The 19,612-nt window shown below is 45.0% G+C and overlaps 1 protein-coding gene across 2 annotated transcripts; it reads left to right on the top strand.

Moving 5' to 3' along the window:
* Positions 1-200: 200 nt before the first annotated feature.
* Positions 201-16,411, top strand: ago1 (argonaute RISC component 1). 2 transcript variants are annotated; one of them, XM_088998491.1, is made up of 19 exons: positions 201-598; positions 3,618-3,804; positions 4,827-4,947; positions 5,346-5,527; positions 5,994-6,130; positions 6,198-6,332; positions 6,417-6,504; positions 6,722-6,869; positions 6,934-7,053; positions 7,542-7,664; positions 7,745-7,878; positions 8,807-8,991; positions 9,065-9,224; positions 9,940-10,030; positions 11,345-11,539; positions 11,641-11,775; positions 12,479-12,580; positions 13,383-13,582; positions 14,142-16,411. In XM_088998491.1, the coding sequence occupies exons 1-19, from the start codon at positions 574-576 to the stop codon at positions 14,248-14,250; spliced, it is 2,577 nt and encodes an 858-aa protein (XP_088854617.1). In that variant the 5' UTR covers positions 201-573; the 3' UTR covers positions 14,251-16,411. The 2 variants fall into 2 exon arrangements, with proteins under 2 accessions (XP_088854617.1, XP_088854616.1); XM_088998490.1 differs by having other exon boundaries at positions 6,393-6,504.
* The last annotated feature ends 3,201 nt before the right edge of the window (positions 16,412-19,612 follow it).

Here is a 19,612-nt window from a genome sequence, read left to right as displayed (position 1 = left end):
TTTGAAAAAATATAAAAAAGGGGTTACGTGGGGTGAACTCTTACATTGCAGTTCCATCTTCCACCACCAGGACACGTCAGTAAATTCGCCAGCAGTTTTGACGACAGAGAAGAAGTTTGATTATTTTTGGGTGGTGGTGGGGCGTTCAAGGGGCGTTCAAGGGGCGCGGGGGGTGACGGTGGCTTTTTTTTTTTGTTTGGCCGGGGAGGGATCCACCACACCGCACACCGTTCGAGGCACCCGGACACCGCGAACCGTCGGCTCAATCCCGGAGCGGGTTGGCGGGGGAGGAACACCCAAACGACAATCGGCGGAGGGGCTTAAACGGGGAGACCAGCGGCGGACTGGTGGCCAGCGATCGCCCGCCCGCTTTCTTTTTTTTTAAACAGCTAACTAACCTTGTGGGTTTTTTTGGTGGTTGGTGGTGTTCCCCTACACACCGAAAAAGGGGGAGTACAGGCAACAAATCGGGAGAAGGAAGCTGGAAGTCCCCCTTCCCAGCCTGAAGGGGCCGGCGGCGGCTCGGCCAAACCACCCTGGATTAGCTAGCTCGTATCCGGCTAAGTGAATGGGATGGAGCCGGGACCGTCTGGCGCTGGTATGTATACTCTAATTCTTATTCTTTCTGCGCTTAGAAACACGTATTACCTTGATGTTTGTCCAAGAAAAAGCCGGGCTATGGTCAACTGGCCTCGGCTAGTTGGTGGGTGACAACCGCGCGAAGGGAGTCCCAAGGGAAGAGTGGGGGAAGGGGGGTTCTTTAGCGACCCCCGCCCCCCCGATTTATAGCCGTGAACGGGCCCTCTTAATCGGCATTGAGTGTCTGATGAGGCGGGAGGGGGGGGGGGGGACGTCCGCGGAGGTCGTGGGAATGAAGCCCGCCTTCCACCGGCAGAACGTGGCTGAGCTATCATGGGGCTGCCCTTCTCCCCAATCACTGACAACAGTGGATCGCATCTCACTAAAAATTAGGAGTTACAGACAGAACGTGTTTATTAACATGTCTTAGGTTGAGGTTAATTTTGGAGTTATGGATCAGAGAGGCCGGTTGAGACCCCCCCTACCCACTAACTGTGAAGTTACCTAGTGTGTGTGTATGTGTGTGTGTGTGTGTGTTGTGGTTGAAGTATGATACAGTGATACCTCGGTTTACGAACTTTTCATTACGAACATTGCCAGAGGTCATGGCCAGCGCTTTATCGGCACCCAAGCGTGAAATAACAAAACCCGAACAAATTCGAGAATGGCGCTCTACGTCAGGTTTTCACTTCCTGAATACATTTGGGAATGACTTAATATATATTGTACGAACACCCTGGTGGCCACTGTACACACACCGGAAGGATGTAGACCAGCGCAATGGCTATATGACTGGCTAGCTATCTCTTAGCTATCTAGCTAGGTTTCTCTCTATTTGAGTGACTTCCGAGTTGCGTGAACGCTGGCGCGTGTGGCTGCCGCTGCTCACGCACAGAAAAAAACTCATCCTGTGATTGTGAAGTGACCTTGAGAGTTTTGAAAGGCGCTTAGAAATCAAATGGATTATTATCGCTGTATGCCCGGCCATTGGCTGGCAGCCGGTCCAGGGTGTCCCCGCCTTAAGACAGCTGGGGTGGGTTCAAGCACGCCCCGCGACCCTTGTGAGGATAAAGCGGATCAGAAAATAATAGAAGAATGGATGTAACGGTGTGGCTAATTAGCATAATAGCGCCCCCATGTGAGCACATTTTAAGGGGTACGCTCACATCTGGAGGCACGTTGGATGTGAAGGTATGCTGTCTTTTGGCAAAACAAACATTAAAAAACATGTGACATGAATTGGTGGTTGCAAAATCAGACTTATTTTGAACATTTCATGGGAAAATACTAACAGACTTGCCTAAAATCAAATTTAAAGGGGAAGTCACCCCCCCCCCCCCCCAAAAAAAAAAAAAAAAAAAATTGAATGTTCTAAACACGCCATGATGATGAATGTTGTTTTCCTGGAATATGAAACCCCTAAAGTTTTCGTAAGCTGAGGTATCAGTGTAGCCCCCGTGGGGGCGGGGCTTCCACAGTACACACACACACACACACACACACACACACACACACACACACACACACACACACACACACACACACACACTCAGCGGTGTGTCATGTGATCGGTGCCATTTTACCTTGAGGAAAGCCCTTGCGGCTATTTAAAGAAGGGCTTTTCCAGGTTGGCCTGATGTGGGAACATGGTGGGGGGGTGGTAAGGTCTCGGCTCCACCTCCCATCCAACAGGCGCCCCCCCCAACTTCCCCTCACACACACACAGGTCTTCTGATATCCATGACAATGCCGCATTGCTGTGGCGTCTCCATGGTGAGGCTGGGAATGCCGTGAAGGGGGTTCGGGGGGGGTCTACGGTGTTTGTGAGGGTACTCCCCTCCGTCAAACCATCCGGTGTTGTTTATGTGCGCCCCAGACGGAGAAGCCGGGCAGCTGGGGTCTTTGTTGTTGACGGTGGGGCGAGAAGGGCGGCTGGGGGGCGTTCTCTGGGGACCTGAGGGGTTAAGACACGGGGGCCCCCCATTCGCAAGTAAGAATTACAGACAAACTTTGCACCCGAGATGGGTCGACGCTGACGCTGGCTTTCTGTTCTTATTATTATCAGCATTTGCTAGCTATTAGCTATCTGGCTGGCTAGCTAGCTGTCTGTTCACTCACTATATAGCTGGCTGGCTATCTGGGTGGCTGGCTAGCTAGCTAAGCATCTGTTGGCTAACAATTGGCTATCTGGCTAGCTTTCTATCTATTTGAATTACTTCCGGGTTGAGTGAACACTGGCGCAGATGGCTGCCGCTGCTCACCTACAGAAAAACTTGTCCTGTGACTGTAAAGTGACCTTGAGCGTTTTGAAAGGCACTTATAAATAAAATTTATTATTATTAATATTATTATTATTATTATTTTCTGTGCAAAGTTGGTGTTTTGCCAGCAGTCGGCAAATTTGGCCTCTGGGTTGCGCCCACATGCCAAAATGACGGAACCTCAAGTTTAGTGAGCGATAAAAAAATGGCAGATTCATTCCCTTTTTTGAAGTAATAATCATAATAATAATCCATTTCATTTATCAGCGCCTTTCCAAACTCTCAAGGTCACTTTACAGTCACAGTTACAGTCAGCTAGCCAATATATAGCTAATAGCTAGCTAGCTAGCTAGCCAGTCAGCCAATAATGTATTCCGATTACAAAATCTTTGTTCAAACGTTTGCTTTATTGAGAAAAGCAAACATTTGATTTGAAAAAAAAATCTTTTTTTTTTTTTTTTTCTTTTTTTTTCAAAGTTGTCGGCCACCCTGGCGGAGACGTTTCGTAAGTTGTACGCTCGACGTAAAAGTTGCACACCCCGGGCGTCCGGACAGGTGTCATTTCAGACACTGACATTGTATTTGACAAACTGTATTAAATCAAATTAGCAGGAACAAAATGTCAAAACAACAGTCATTAGAACAAAAAAGTCCATAGTAGCAAAGAAAACCACGAGTAAAACACGACAAGATGAAAGAAACGTGACAGTGTGAAACATTGCCAAAAACCAGCATGGAATGTGACATTGGTTCTCCCCGTCTGGTTTTGGTCCTCAGTGCCCATGGGGGTGTTCCCCCCGCCCCTGCAACAGGTGTTCCACGCCCCTCGCCGGCCAGGAATGGGCACCGTGGGCAAGCCCATCAAGCTGCTGGCCAACTACTTTGAGGTGGAGATCCCCAAGATGGACGTCTACCACTACGAAGTGGACATCAAGCCGGACAAATGCCCGCGGCGAGTCAACAGGTAGGCGGAGTGTTAGCAGATGAAAGCTAGCAGGAGGGTATCCATTGATCACGCCCTTTGACCTGTACCCGTTCCCCTCTCGCTCAAATTGTAAAGTGTCCTCCTGATACCCCCCCCCATCCCCAGGCCCTCCTTACCTTTGAACTTTGTTTTGTCCTCTCCTTCCTCCTCCCTCCTCTTCCTCCTCCCACGACCGCGACAGCTGCATGGCATACAATCAATAATTCCGCCATCTTGCATCACAATGGCGCCCTGCGATCAAGGCGATTTGCTTGAACTCATGGATCCTTGTGGGTGGCACAAGTAAATATTGTTATGTCCTTGAGAGTTTCAAAAGGCGCTTATTAATGAAATTTATTATTATTATTATTATTATTATTATTATTATTATTATTATTATTATTAGTAGTAGTAGTAGTAGTAGTGGTAGTAGTAGTAATAGTAGTAGTACGAGTATTGTTATTATTATTATTATTATTATAGTAGTAGTAGTAGTAATCAGAATCAGAATCAGAATCATCTTTATTGCCAAGTATGTAGGACACACAATAGTAGTCGTACTAGTATTGTTAATATTATTACTATCATTATTATTATCAGTAATAGCAGCATTGTTAATATTGTTATTATTATTATTATTAGCATTATTGTTAATAATAATAATATTATGATTCTCATTATTATTATGGTAGTAGTAGTAAAAAAATCCGGTGACTGTAAAGTGTCCTTGACAGTTTTGAAAGGCGCTTCAAAATTAAATGTATTAGTAGTAGTAGTATTGTTAATATTATTATTATTAGTAGTAGTAGTAGTCGTAGTATTGTTAATATTATTATTATAATAATTATTATTAGTATGAGCAGTATTGTTAATAATATTATCAGTAGTGGTAGTATTAGCATTATTGTTAATAATAATATTATTGTTGTCATTATTATAGCAGTAGTATTGTTAATATTATTATAATAATAATAATAATTATCATTAATTTCTTTTTTTGTGTGTGTGTGACCTCCCCACAGGGAGGTGGTGGAGTACATGGTGCAGCACTTCAAGCCGCAGCTGTTTGGCGACCGCAAGCCCGTTTACGATGGCAAGAAGAACATCTACACCGTGCTGGCGTTGCCCATTGGCAGCGAGAAGGTATGCAAATTGAACAAAATGCAGTGATTACAACACACAATCCATTATTGTAGGATTTTTTAGTGATGGTTCAACTCTAATTTGAATATACAGGTCACATCCCAGTTACGACCAGGTTCCGTTCCGACAAAACGGTCGTAAGTCGAAATGGTTGTAAGTCGAAATACATTCGTCCGCTTTGATATAGACGTACTACTTGTTTTGATAAATAGGCTAAATGACATGGGTATGTATGGGTCTGGAGGTCATGGTCGTAAGTCCGGGTGGTCGTAAATGGCACTGGTCGTAACTGGGATGTTACCTGTACTTTGTAGCGGTTGCATAAGCTTTTCAAAATGGAGATCTGGAATCCATGAAAGGGCTGAGTCTTGAGATGTTTGGATTTGTTGTGGTTTCAGGTGGATTTCGAGGTCACCATCCCAGGTGAGGGAAAGGACCGAATCTTCAAGGTGTCCATCCGGTGGCTGGCCAAGGTGTCGTGGCGCCTGCTGCAGGAGACGCTGGTCAGCGGACGGCTGCAGGTGCCCCTGGACTCGGTGCAGGCCCTGGATGTAGCCATGCGACATTTGGCCTCTATGAGGTACGCCTTTCATGTATGTAATTGTATTTTGGACAACCGCCCCTATTTCAAGCTCATATAACTCCAGATCCACATCATTTAGGAATTAGCTCTTATTTTTCTGATAAAAGAAGACAGTCTAAAGTTTCTTACGCTGCTAGCTAGCTATCTATTCTGGCTGGCTGGCCATCTAGCTAGATACGGTATCTGTTGGCTATCGATTGGCTAGCTAGCTTTCTATCTATTTGAGTTACTTCCGGGTTGCCGCTGCTCACCCGCAGAAAAACTTATCTTGTGACTGTAAAGTGACCTTGAGAGTTTTGAAAGGCGCTTAGGAATGAAATTTATTATTATTATAGGTTCCCCAAATACATAACGGCCAGTTTCTAGGTTGCAGAGGGATTTCCAAATGCCGTCACAAATTTATTTATTGACAAAATTTACACAAATTACGTATTTATTGATTGATGTATTGATTGATATTTAGGTACACTCCAGTGGGCCGCTCGTTCTTCTCTCCCCCCGAGGGCTACTACCACCCCCTGGGCGGCGGCCGCGAGGTTTGGTTCGGCTTCCACCAATCGGTGCGGCCCGCCATGTGGAAGATGATGCTCAACATCGACGGTGAGGAGTGACAAGGCGCTGACCAATAACAGGTCAGGGCCTTATAATGTTGTCTGTCTCCCCCTAGTGTCTGCCACCGCCTTCTACAAAGCGCAACCTGTCATCGAGTTCATGTGCGAAGTTCTGGACATCCGCAACATCGACGAGCAACCCAAAACGCTGACCGACTCGCAGCGGGTTCGCTTCACCAAGGAAATCAAAGGTGGGGGATTTTGAAAGTCCAGCTGGTTGCCAACGATTGGTCAATATCGAGTGGTGTCAGGTGTGGTGTCGCCCGCTTCTCTAGGCCTCAAGGTGGAAGTCACCCATTGTGGCCAAATGAAAAGGAAGTACCGCGTATGCAATGTCACCCGCCGGCCTGCTAGCCATCAGACGTAAGTGCTACGCTGACAAACAGCGAGAAACAAGCGCACTGTGCCTCATATATCGCATTAGTTAGATAGCTAGCTCTCTAGCTGCTATTTGCTATCTATTAGCTATCTATTAGATAACTGGCCGCTAGCTAGCTATATATTTGCTACCTTTTTTTGCTCTTATGTGTGTTCTTCATTTCGGTTCTCCCTTAAAAAACGCTGCGGTTCTATCTTGCAGGTTCCCCCTCCAGCTGGAAAGCGGGCAGACCGTGGAGTGCACCGTTGCTCAGTACTTCAAGCAGAAGTACAACCTGCAGCTCAAATACCCCCACCTGCCTTGCCTGCAGGTGGGCCAGGAGCAGAAACACACCTACCTGCCCCTGGAGGTAAGCGAGCCCATCAGTTTTTCCACTTCATCGGACGGATTTGAAAAGCTCCAAAACGCGGCAGGTTTGCAACATCGTGGCGGGCCAAAGGTGCATCAAGAAGCTGACTGATAATCAGACGTCCACCATGATCAAAGCTACCGCGCGATCGGCGCCCGATCGACAGGAAGAGATCAGCAGGCTGGTAAGTGCATCTCGGGGGGGGGGGGGGGGGGGGGGGGGGGGGTATCTAGCTGGCTCTCTAGATGGCTATCTATTTGCTGTCTATTAGCTATCTAGCTATCTAGCTGGCTAAAGCATAACCTGCACATGTGCGGTAATCTGTTTGCATTTCCGCTTGTGTTAGCATTTTTTTTTAGCATTTCAAAATATGTACGGCCAACTGCCACTTTTATACAGGAATTATAATCATTTATAAGGGCATCTCTTTATTTAGCTATCTAGCTGGCTACCTAGCTGGTCTACCTCTTCTTCTTCTTCTTCTTCTTCTTCTTCTTCTTCTTCTTCTTCTTCTTCTTCTTCTTCTTCTTCTTCTTCTTATTATTATTATTATTATTATTATTATTATTATTATTATTCTTATTCTTCTGTTTATTATTATTATTGTAAATCCAAATGTTGGAAGGCAGGGTTTGGGGGGGCACCCGATTGAGTTTTTGGCCTCTCTTGCAGATGAAGAACGCCAACTTCAACCTGGATCCGTACATCCAAGAGTTCGGCATCAAGGTGAAGGACGACATGGCCGAGGTGACGGGCAGAGTGCTGCCAGCCCCCATCCTGCAGTATGGAGGACGGGTAAAGATTCGACAACCCCCGTTCTAGGACTTCCGAAGACTTCTTCGTGAGGGTGTTCGGATGCGTGTGTCCCGTCACAGAACCGAGCCATCGCCACCCCCAATCAAGGCGTGTGGGACATGCGGGGGAAGCAGTTCTACAACGGCATTGAGATCAAAGTGTGGGCCATCGCCTGCTTTGCCCCGCAGAAGCAATGCAGAGAGGAGGTGCTCAAGTAAGTGCTAACCTTTGTTAGCCTCACCCTCCTTCACCTCCTTGCCCGACGCAGCCGGGAGGGATGAGGATGAATGATGATGAGAATAATGAACTCTTTGACTGCCAGATGATGTGCAAAAATGTGTCCATTCCAGTGCCAGGGTTTTTGTCATTGTCACTTGAATTTCAGGACCCACACAATATAAAGTTTTGAGACTACATAAACATTCAATTTGGCGTAAGAAACCTTGTATGAAGCCTTCACTCTTCTTTCATCAGAAAAAAAAGTTAATTCCTAAATGATATGGAAAAAAAGTGTTAATTCCTAATTTAGACAGGCCTGGAGTTATCTTAGCTTGAAAGGAGTGCAGATGTACAAAATACAATGAAATACATACATATTGGTTTGTATAGCGCTTTAACAACAGCTGAAGCTGGAGCAAACCTCCCTTTGTAAGGGTGTCAAACTCGTGTGGTCTGGACAGCGTTTTATCGGCACCCAAGCAAGAAAAAAACAAAACCCCAACTAATTTGTCATATTTTAATTCCCGAATAAATATGTAAACCAATATGTATGTATTGTATTTTATTTTGGACAGCTGCCCTCAATTCAAGCGCATATAACTCCAGGCCCATCTAACTTAGGAATTAATTCGTTTTGTTGATGATAGAAGAGCGTCTAAGGTTTCAATATTCTTTGGCTCCTGGAATTGGAGTGACAATGACAAAAACCCTGGCACCGGAGTGGACGCATTTTGCCAGTCTTCTGCCAGTCAATGAGTTAAGGAATTTCATTAGATTAGCCTTTATGAGTGTCCTCCATACTTATTTGTCATGTCTTTTTTATGACGATACTAGTGCAGTGTGTTCAACCGGAGACAAATTCCTTGTGTGTTCGACATACTTGGCCAATCAAAATGATTCTGATTCTGATTTTGTCCTGTGAGGAACTTCACGGACCAGCTGCGCAAGATCTCCAAGGACGCCGGCATGCCCATCCAGGGCCAGCCGTGCTTCTGCAAGTACGCCCAGGGAGCGGACAGCGTGGAGCCCATGTTCAGACACCTGAAGAACACCTACTCGGGCCTGCAGCTCATCATCGTCATCCTGCCCGGCAAAACACCCGTCTACGGTAACGCCGCCGTGTCGGCCTCGCTTGGGGGCGGAGTGGTGCAACCTGACTCCTCCTCTCCCTCCGCGTCCAGCCGAAGTGAAGCGTGTGGGGGACACCCTGCTGGGCATGGCCACGCAGTGCGTCCAGGTGAAGAACGTGGTCAAGACGTCCCCTCAGACCCTCTCCAACCTTTGCCTCAAGATCAACGTCAAGCTGGGGGGCATCAACAACATCCTGGTGCCGCACCAAAGGTAGCCCGCTCTATTTGCAAAATGACTGGAGAAGTACAGACGCTCCCCAAATTACGAACCAGATACATTCCGAACGGTCGTACGTAAGCTGAATTTGTTCGTAAGGTGAATTTGTTCGTGAGTTGCTTCACTACTATATTTTGTATTAAATGTCATTTTCAGGCTTATATAAGTATGTTTAAGGTTTATATAAGCACATGTAAGGCAAAAATATTCGTATGTACTGTTGTTCATAAGGTGAATTTGTTCGTAAGTCTTTTCAGTGCTATATTTTGTATAGAATGTATGTTTAAGACTTATATAAGTAGGTTTAAGGTTTATATAAGTACGTTTAAGGCCAAAATGTTTGTATGTACCATTGTTCATAAGGTGAATTTCTTTCGTAAGTTGCTTCAGTGCTATATTTTGTATGAAAAGTGTGTTTAAGGCTTATATAAATATGTTTAGGATTTATTTTAGCATGTTTAAGGCAAAAATGTTCGTATGTACCGTTGTTCATAAGGTGAATTCATTCGTAAGTTGCTTCAGTGCTATATTTTGTATGAAATGTATGTTTAAGGCTTATCTAAGTATGATTAAGGTTTATATAAGCATGTTTCAAGCCAAAATGTTTGTATGTACCGTTGTTCGTAACTCGAATGTTCGTAAGTAGGCGAGCGTCTGTACTGCGGTATTGTGGACGGCCTCGCTAACGTCCTTGCGCTCGCTCCTTCAGGTCAGCGGTGTTCCAGCAGCCCGTGATCTTCCTTGGAGCAGATGTGACGCACCCCCCCGCTGGAGATGGCAAGAAACCTTCCATCACTGCCGTAAGTGTCAACCGAGTGTGACTGACACCCGCCGTCGGTTTTTCCGGGGCAACGACATCAAGACGTTTTTTGATGTCGTTGCATGCCTATTTAATTTATCAGAATCTGAATCATCTTTATTGGCCAAGTATGTAGAACACACAAGGAATTTGTCTCCGATAGAACACTGCGCTGCGCTAGTATCATCATAAGAAAAATGGAGACACTAGACAGTTCGATTTGGGTGGCTAGCTAGCTTTTTAGTTGGCTAGCAATCTATCTCTCTGTCTCTGTATATCTATTAGCTATAGAGCTGGCTAGCTATTCGCTATCTACGTATTAGCTATCTATTTAGCTTTCTATCTATTTGAGTAACTTCCGGGGTGAGTGAACGCTGGCGCGTATGGCTGCCGCTGCTCACCCACAGAAAAACGGATCCTGTGACTGTAAAGTGACCTTGAGAGTTTTGAAAGGCGCTTAGAAATGAAATGCATTATGACTGTTTAGAGCGTTCATGGCGACGGGGGAAGAAGCTGTTGAAATGTCCGCTGGATTTGGTGCGCCTGAGGGGAGTCGCTGGAGAAGGTGGTGGGCAGGGTGCGGAGGGTCCAGTAGGATTTTTCCGCACCATCGTTTGGATTTTTTTGCAGTGTGCAAGTCCTTATGTTAACGTTAGCTTTTTGGACGTGGCTTTCCTTGCTGATGTGCTCAACATTTGCCTTTTTTGCTCCCACTCTGGTCACATCATAAAACACCAAAAGTCATGCGGGATTTGCTGAAGTTACCCGACAGCTGACTCATTTCTGAGAAGAAGGAACATTTATCAGATGTTGCATCAGTCGTCCAAACAACGAGGTCATTTCCTGGAGTCGTCCCAGTCACGTGTTCCAATACTTTTGCTCACGTGTTTAAAAAAAATAACAACAATAACAACTAAAAAGGAGGATTGTCTCATTCAAACTGAGTCACGTTGAAAAATTAAGATGACGTCAAGCTATCGGCCGCCGCTGACCTCAGCCCGTCCGCCATTGGTTGCTTTGTTGCCTAGCGATAGCGACAGATGCTTGAATCACATGTTGGAGTGAGGGAGAGGGATGCTGGAAAAAAAGTGCAGAAAAAAATCTTCTAAAATAAGGGTGTCAAACTGGTTTTTTTGCCGCAGGGGGGGGGGGGGGCACATTGTAGTTCTTTTCCAAGAGGCTTCATCAGCAAACTAAAAATTGCTGGTAGTTTTGGCCCTATATATATATATCCCTACCGTCCAGACGTACTCTGCTATGATAGTGGTGCAGTGGTGCTAATGTCACCCCTGCTATCCTCCTCTGGGACTTGTAGGTGGTGGGCAGCATGGACGCCCACCCCAGCCGCTACTGCGCCACCGTGCGGGTCCAGCGACCCCGGCAGGAGATCATCGAGGACCTGTCCTACATGGTGCGAGAACTGCTCATCCAGTTCTACAAGTCCACCCGCTTCAAGCCCACCAGGATCATTTTCTACAGGGACGGCGTTCCCGAGGGACAGCTGCCGCAGGTCCAAAGATGCTATCTTTGAATGCTAACAGTTGCCAACATGCGTTTTTTTTTTTTTTGGTGGTTTTTCGCTGCTCAAAATGGTTTTATGTTTACCTTCAGATTCTCCACTACGAGCTTCTGGCCATCAGGGACGCGTGCATCAAACTGGAGAAGGACTACCAACCGGGCATCACCTACATCGTGGTGCAAAAACGCCACCACACGCGCCTTTTCTGCGCTGACAAGTCTGAGAGGGTGCGTCTTTTTTTTTTTTCATACGACGTTATTACGTCTGTGTAAGCTCTCAGTCGTACCTGAGTGGTCCATCGATGAGAAGGTTTCTTCCGCCGTCATCTGTACTTCTTTCAAGGTGTCCAACGCTTCGCTTCTTATCCAAGAGGCTTCGTCAGCGAACTCAAATTTGCCGGTAGTTTTGGCCCTATATATATATATCCCTACTCTCCAAACGTGGCGGTGCCAGACTCTGCTATGATAGGTCCCTGCCCTCAGGTTGGGGGGAGCAGAGGACTATTCCCTGACGTTACCTTGATTACTTTACTTACTTACTATTGTCCTGACTGATTACTTCACTAAATCGCCATGGTGGGGTGAGGTTCAATTTGGATCGTTCCTACAACAGACTTCTTAGGCAACATAGGCTTAGTTATGCTGATAAGGTGGTACCAGAGCAAATGGGGCAATCAGGCCAGTTGTAGACCCCATAATCAGGCAGGAAAATAAAAGCCTGAGCGTACCCTGATTACTTCTATTGTCCTGATTGATTACTTCTATTGTCCTGACTGATTATGGGGTCTACAACTGGCCTGAACGCCCCATTTGCTCTGGTACCACCTCATCACCATAACTAAGCCTATGTTGCCTAAGAGGTCCGTTTGCAGGAACGATTTCCTGTTTTCCTGTTTGTTTAGATTTATCTTTTTTTGTCATGCTTTACTAGATCGGAAAAAGCGGGAACATACCGGCGGGCACGACGGTGGACACCAGCATCACTCACCCCTTTGAGTTTGATTTCTACCTGTGTAGCCACGCAGGCATACAGGTAGGCATGCTAGCACTCTGCAAACAAACGAAGAAAAAAAACAATACAGTGATACCTCAGTTTACGAACGTTTTAGCTCACGAACTTTTCACCTTCCGAACATTAAATTTGCGAGAATATAATCTTTGCAGACAAACTAGTTTTCGTCGGACGAACCAAACCACACAGCGCCACGGTGGCGGGCGGACTAGTTTTCTTCACCCCGTTTCTTTGAGTGCAGATGTGGTTTGTTATCGAGTGGAGTACTGTTGCTATTATGGGACAGAAAAAGACCTCACCACAGGCTAGTGTTAAGACGAAGAGGAGACAAAAGAAAATTAGCGTCGAGCAGAAGAAGGATCAAAAAACACCAACAAGGTGTGCGTTTGTGTGACTTAGCGTCTCAGTACCAGTACGCTAAGTCGACCATTGCTAACATCCTTAAGAACAAGGAAGCTATTTAGGGTGTTTCTGTGTTGTCTAAGCAACGGCCTCAGGATAGGGGGCGTAGGGAAGAGGGGTCACCGTTGCTGGCTACCATCTATCTATTTTTATCTATTAGCTGTCTAACTAACGAGCTAGCTATCTTTTAGTTATCTATTAGCTAGCTAGGTAACTTGATCTATTTGAGTCATTCCCGGTTGAGTGAACGCTGGCGCGTGTGGCTGCCGCTGCTCACCCACAGAAAAACTGATCCTGTGACTGTAAAGTGAGCTTGAGAGTTTTGAAAGGCGCTGATAAATGAAATGTATTTATGATTATGATTATGATTATGATTCAAACCTTTTGGCCTCCTGTTTGTTGCCTCTGGTCCATTTTTCAGGGTACGAGTCGGCCGTCGCATTATTACGTCTTGTGGGACGACAATCGTTTCACGGCGGACGAGTTGCAGATCCTCACCTACCAGTTGTGCCACACCTACGTGCGCTGCACCCGCTCCGTCTCCATCCCGGCGCCCGCCTACTACGCCCGCCTCGTGGCCTTCCGCGCCCGCTACCATCTGGTGGACAAAGAGCACGACAGGTTGGCAACGTGATTAGCATCAAAACATGATTGATGGGCGTCGCTACCAAGCGGATGCTCGCCATAAGGGCCTCCACTTTGTTACTTCCGGTTTGAGTGAACGCTGGTGCATTTGGCTGCCCCTGCTCACCCGCAGAAAAAAAATCCTATGACTGTTAAGTGTCCTCAAGAGTTTTGAAAGGCGCTTAGAAATGAAATGTGTTGTTATTATTATTATTATTATTATTATTATTATTATTATTATTATTATTATTATTATTATATTTGAAGTAAAAAATAATGACTGTTATTGTTGTTGACATTTGGGTTCCGACTTTAGCGAGTATCATGACATTTCAAAAGATTGATTTGCTTTGGTGGCCCGAACAAAATGCTATGGCGGCCCAGATTTGGCCCCCGGGCCTGAACTTGAACACCTGTGGACTACACGAACAAGGCCTTAAAGGGGAAGTCAGCATTTTGACAGACATGCCAATTGTGCTCCTTGAGAGAAAAAAATCTTGAATCTTTGCGTTATTAATCCAGTCTCTACCGGTGGTCTCGGTGTTTCTACTTGCAGCGGGGAGGGCAGCCACGTGTCGGGTCAGAGTAACGGTCGGGACCCCCAGGCCCTGGCCAAGGCGGTCCAGATCCACCATGACACCCTGCGGACCATGTACTTCGCCTGAGCTGCGCACCGAGCCACTTCCTTCGCCACACGAGTGGGCACGCCGACCACCTCATCCCTGTTCCTTCTCCCTCGTGCGACTGCCCACTACTCGTCCTCCAGCTCCAGCTAGCCAGCTAGCTAGCTAACCAGCCGCATCGATCCGATCTTCAAAACACACTCCAGCATCATCACTCAAAAGGTTCCCAATATTCTCATTATTGTGATTGTTGCTCTGTTTTTACTTGATTTTTTATTTTTTATTTTTTATTTTTTTGTCGGTACAGGGATACCTCAGCTTACAAACGCTTTAGCTCACGAACTTTTCGCCTCACGATCATTAAATTCGCGACAATATAATCTTCGCTAAGGAAGTAGTTTTCGGCGGACGAACCAAACCACACGGTCGAACAGTGCCACGGTGGCTGGCGGACTAGTTGTCCACACCCCCTCTGTTAGCGTGCAGATGTGGTTTGTTATCGAGGGGTGTACTTTTGCTATTATGGGACTGAAAAAGACCCCACCACGGGCTAGTGTTAAGCCGAAGAAGACACTAAAGAAAATGACAGTCGAGCAGAAGAAGGAGACACCAACGAACACGAACGAGGTGTGCGTTTGTGTGACTCAGCGTCCCTGTACCAGTATGCTAAGTCGACCATAGCTACGTGTGGCTAAGGGTGTTTCTGTGTTGTCTAAGCAACAGTCTCAGGCAATAGAAAAGGTTGAAAAACTTCTGTTAATTTGGATTAATGAAAAGCAGCTAGCAGGGGGCAGTGCGAGTGAGGGTATTATTGCCGAGAAAGCATGGCGATATCAATCACTCGGATAACATCGAGAGGCAATGACATCAACGACCATCACAAAGGTCAATAAAACAACTTGATTATACAGTACAGTTTATTTCTTTAATTTTAAATAAATTTAATACTATAGCACAAATTATACATAAATGAGGGTATGTTTTGTGTCGTTTTGAGGCTTATTTCTGAGAAAATGATGTTTTATGGGGACCTGGGAACGGATTATTCTCATTTTAATGGTTTCTTATGGGAAATAAATGTTTGGCAGACGAACTTTTCGCCTTACACACACTTCCTGGCAACCAATTAAGTTTGTGAGCTGAGGTATCACTGTATTTTGAAGTAATATTGCGTACTACCTTCAGCCGTGCAAGTAAGTATGCAATAGGATGGAAAGTCGGCGGTCCGCAATGCCGCCACTTGAAGCCAATCCGACGTTCGGGTGCCAGTAATCCCAAATCACAACCGTGACGAATCATTTTTGCTTACTTGTATTGTTTCATATTTTTTTACAATTAATATGATTATTTTGATTGTTATTGAAACCCACCTTGAGCTACATTAGCACTTAGCGTTTAGCACGTAGGTGCCCGCACACGATAGGCTAAGCGAGCGTAGCATTTTTTTTAGAGCCTTTGAAAGGGTCCATTGCATTGAGGCCGGAGGCCTGAGGAAGCTTTTTGCCTCCTTCTTCCACGGGTGGGTGGAGGGGGCGGGTCCATAAGGTCTACCCCGCCTCCTCCTTTGATGACGCACCCCATGCACATCAACCAGCATTGTTAACCAGCCAAAAAAAAAAAAAAAAAAGAACAAACAACCAATGGGGAGAGGGGGATTTTTCATTACTTTTGTCTGTATGCTCTTAATGATTTACACGGCACTTTTTTTTTTACTTTAACTTTATTTTGGTGGGGGGGGGGGGGGTTCTTCCAAATAGCCTCATCTTTGTACGTTTCAAGTCGCACACTACACGTAGCTCTTACCTCACCGCCGACAAAGATGAAGCACACGCTCTCAAGACGTCAAATGCACTTGTTCCTCCATACTTGTCGTTCTCTGCCATCGCCACCTTCTTCGCGGCCGACGCCCACTTTTAGCGCTTTTTCCATCCCATAACTCCGGGTTTCCCAAACTTGTTGATCCGTGCGTGGTTCGGCTGGCATGATTAGCGACGTTTACTGAATATTACCCAGGAAGTCAAATTTACAGGTTTCTTGAAAGTTGAATTAAAAAGAAAAAGTATAATAAAATAAAAAAGGCCCTCCAGACCATTTCTCTTCCCTGCTTTTTTAACTCATTCACTGCCATTCACAAATTTATTCGGGAATTGAAAATATGACGTAGAGCGCAATTCCAGAATTTGTTCAGTTTTTTTTTTTTTTTTTTTTTTTTCATGCTTGGGTGCCGATAACGCTCTGGTCAGACCTCTGACAATGTTTTTCTCTTCCACAAGGCGGCAGCATTTCCCCTTTTTTCCATTATTGCGCTATATTCCAGCTTCAGCTGTTGTTAATAATAATAATAATAATCAGAATAATAATAATCCATTTCATTTCTAAGCGCCTTTCAAAACTCTCAAGGACACTTTACAGTCACAGGATATTTTTTTCTGCGGGTGAGGAGCGGCAGCCACACGCGCTGGCGTTCACTCAACCCAGAAGTAACTTCAATAGATAGAAAGCTAGCGAGCTAGCTAATAGATAGCTAGCTAAATAGCTAGCCAGCTAGATAGCTATATAGATAAAAACTAGCTAGCGAGATAGCTAGCGAGCCAGCCAGATGGCTAATAGATATTGGTTTATGTAGCGCTTTCATAACATCTGAAGCTGTAACAAAGCGCTAACATGGAAAAAAAGGGAAATCCTGCCCCCTTGTGGAAGGGAAAACCATTGCCAGAGATCTGGCCAGTGCTTTATCGGCACCCAAGCGTGAAAAAAAAAAATAAAACACATTCGCGCCGGGGTTCACCTCAACCCGGAATAGTGTTGCATTGTATTTTGGACAACTGCCCTCATTTCAAGCTCATATAACTCCAGACCCGTATCATTTAAGAATTAACTCTTTTTTCAGATGAAACAAGAGAGTCTATGGTTTCTTACGCTGCATTGAATGTCTATATAGTCCTCATAGTCAATATTCGGTGGGTCCTGGAATTCAAGTGACAATGACAAAAACCCTGGCAAGGGATTGGACACATTTTTGCACATCGTCTGGCAATGAATGAGTTACAATTGTCAGGTGATTATGGGTCGACCCATAAAAAAAGTTTTAAAACACTGGAAGGCTGCCATTTTAGATGGAATCAAGGTGATTTTAGCAATGACCAAAAGACACGAAATTCCAAAATGCAACCAGAACAGTTTTTAGCAACACAAAATGTCGTCTTTTACGAGTATAGCCACAAAAAAAACAGCAAATTATTGCCCCCACCTCGTATAAGAAATGTCCGGATTCTTAAGTTTGGGAAAGCAGTCATTTTTAGTGGGTGTCAGCCACTTTCTCTTGGTGCTCCGTGCGCATGGGTGGCACGGGTAAGGGGGTTGCAACCACGCAATACACCCCTGCCTTTCACCTAGAAGAACTATCATAATAATAATCGTAATAATAATAATAATGATGATGATGATGATGATGATATTGCATGTAATACGTTGTAAAACTGGATGATCTGAGCCACCTTATTATTATTTTTTTGTACGGTGGCCATTGTTTTTGTTTTGCTGCCTGATTGTGAAACAGTTACAAGTTCCAAAAATATCATTTGAGTCTAGTGAGCCGTGTTTAAGGAGAGAGAGAGTGAAGCCCCTTTCACACTGCCTTACTTTCAGATTCATTTTAGTCGTGTGAAAGAGTCTTTGCTCAAAACGCCACATTCGGTGCTTCTCCATGACGTTTGATCGACCCGTTATTGTATTGGAGATGATTTGTATGTATACAGGTAACATCCGATTTACGACCCAATTCCGTCAAAACGGTTGTAAGTCGAAATCCATTCAAAATGTTCAATAGAGACTCAGAGGCTAAATGACTCGCAAACTGTGCGAGAGTGAGATGCTGGCTGGCTCGCCAAAATTGTTGGACGCGTTGCCGGCCTGCTAGCGCGTTGCGGGGTCAGGCGCAGAATTTTAAAAATTAGAATCAGAAAACCTTTATTCGTCCCATAATGGGGAAAATAGGGTCTGGGGGTAATGGTCTAGGCCTAGCTAGCTATCTGTTAGCTATCTATTCGCTAGCTAGCTTTCTATCCGAGTTACTTAGCCATCTATTCGCTGTCTATTAGCTAGCTAGCTTTCTATCTGAGTTACTTCCAGGTTGAGTGAAGGCCTGACTAGCTATCTGTTAGCTATCTATTAGCTAGCTAGCTATCTGAGTTACTTCCAGGTTGAGTGAAGGCCTAGCTGGCCATATGTTAGCTATCTATTAGCTAGATAGCTTTCTATCCGAATTACTTAGCTATCTTTTAATAAAGGTATAAAGGTCTTCGAATAAAGGTATTCTGATTCTGATTCTGATTCTGATTTTATCATTCTACTAGCTAGCTAGCTTTCTATCTGAGTTACTTCCGGGTTGAGTGAAGGCCTAGCTAGCTATCTGTTAGCTATCTATCTATCTATCTATCTATCTATCTATCTATCTATCTATCTATCTATCTATCTATCTATCTATCTATCTATCTATCTATCTATCTATCTATCTATCTATCTATCTCTATTAGGTAGCTAGCTTTCTTTCCGAGTTACTTCCAGGTTGAGTGAAGGCCTAGCTAGCTATCTGTTAGCTATCTATTAGCTAGCTAGCTTTTTATCTGAGTTACTTCGCTATCTTTTATCATTCTACTATCTATCTATCTATCTCTATTAGCTAGCTAGCTTTCTCTCCGAGTCACTTAGCTATCTATTAGCTGTTTTTTAGCTAGCTAGCTTTCTATCTGAGTTACTTCCGGGTTGAGTGAAGGCCTAGCTAGTTATCTATTAGCTAACTAGCTAGCTTTTTATTTATTTGATTTGATTATTATTATGGTCGTAAGTCGGATGTTACCTGTCTATAATATTAACCTGTTATGTATTTTTGCCTCACCACTCGCCAGGCCTTGTCACGTTTTTTTTTTTTTTACGGGGGGGGCCGGCGCCCTTCCCGCCGTCTGGTTCGTTCCCCCTCTTGACCCCGCTGAAACCAGATGCAGTTTTCACTCAAAAAAAAATCACTAAGCACCTTGCAAGAGGGGGGGACGGGCGGGCAGGCGAGCGGGAAGGCCTGTGCCAGGGTTATGGGTGGGGGGGGGGTAGGAATGTATCGATGACAGCCGGCAGCCTCACCATCTGACTAAGCAATATCGAAGCCACTGATCAAGAACAGTCCTTGTCAAAGCACTTCCCAATTGATTTTGGAATGAAAGGATGTGGAAGAGTGACGCTCCTTTGGCTCTAGATGTGAAAGTAGTATTTGAAACTCTGTGGGGGGGGGGGGGGGTGGTTATTTTTTAAGAATACAATAAAAGTGGGTGTTTTTCATAATCCTTTGTATGTTATTGGATGCTTGTAGATCACTCAGTTAGAAGTCCCTTCACAAACTGATGACATTTAA

This window comes from Hippocampus bargibanti, linkage group LG06, assembly GCF_051943395.1.
Source record: "Hippocampus bargibanti isolate YZ-2025 linkage group LG06, ASM5194339v1, whole genome shotgun sequence".
Taxonomy (NCBI): domain Eukaryota; kingdom Metazoa; phylum Chordata; class Actinopteri; order Syngnathiformes; family Syngnathidae; genus Hippocampus; species Hippocampus bargibanti.
The sequence above is the reverse complement of the archived record's forward strand: the minus strand, read 5'-3'. Positions and strand labels throughout refer to the sequence as shown.

Coding starts and splice junctions, on each gene's coding strand:
- ago1 (XM_088998490.1), top strand. CDS start 574: ATGGAGCCGGGACCGTCTGGCGCTG. Junction 5,528..5,993: donor CGACATTTGGCCTCTATGAG/GTACGCCTTTCA, acceptor ATTGATATTTAG/GTACACTCCAGTGGGCCGCT. Junction 8,992..9,064: donor CGGCAAAACACCCGTCTACG/GTAACGCCGCCG, acceptor CTCCGCGTCCAG/CCGAAGTGAAGCGTGTGGGG.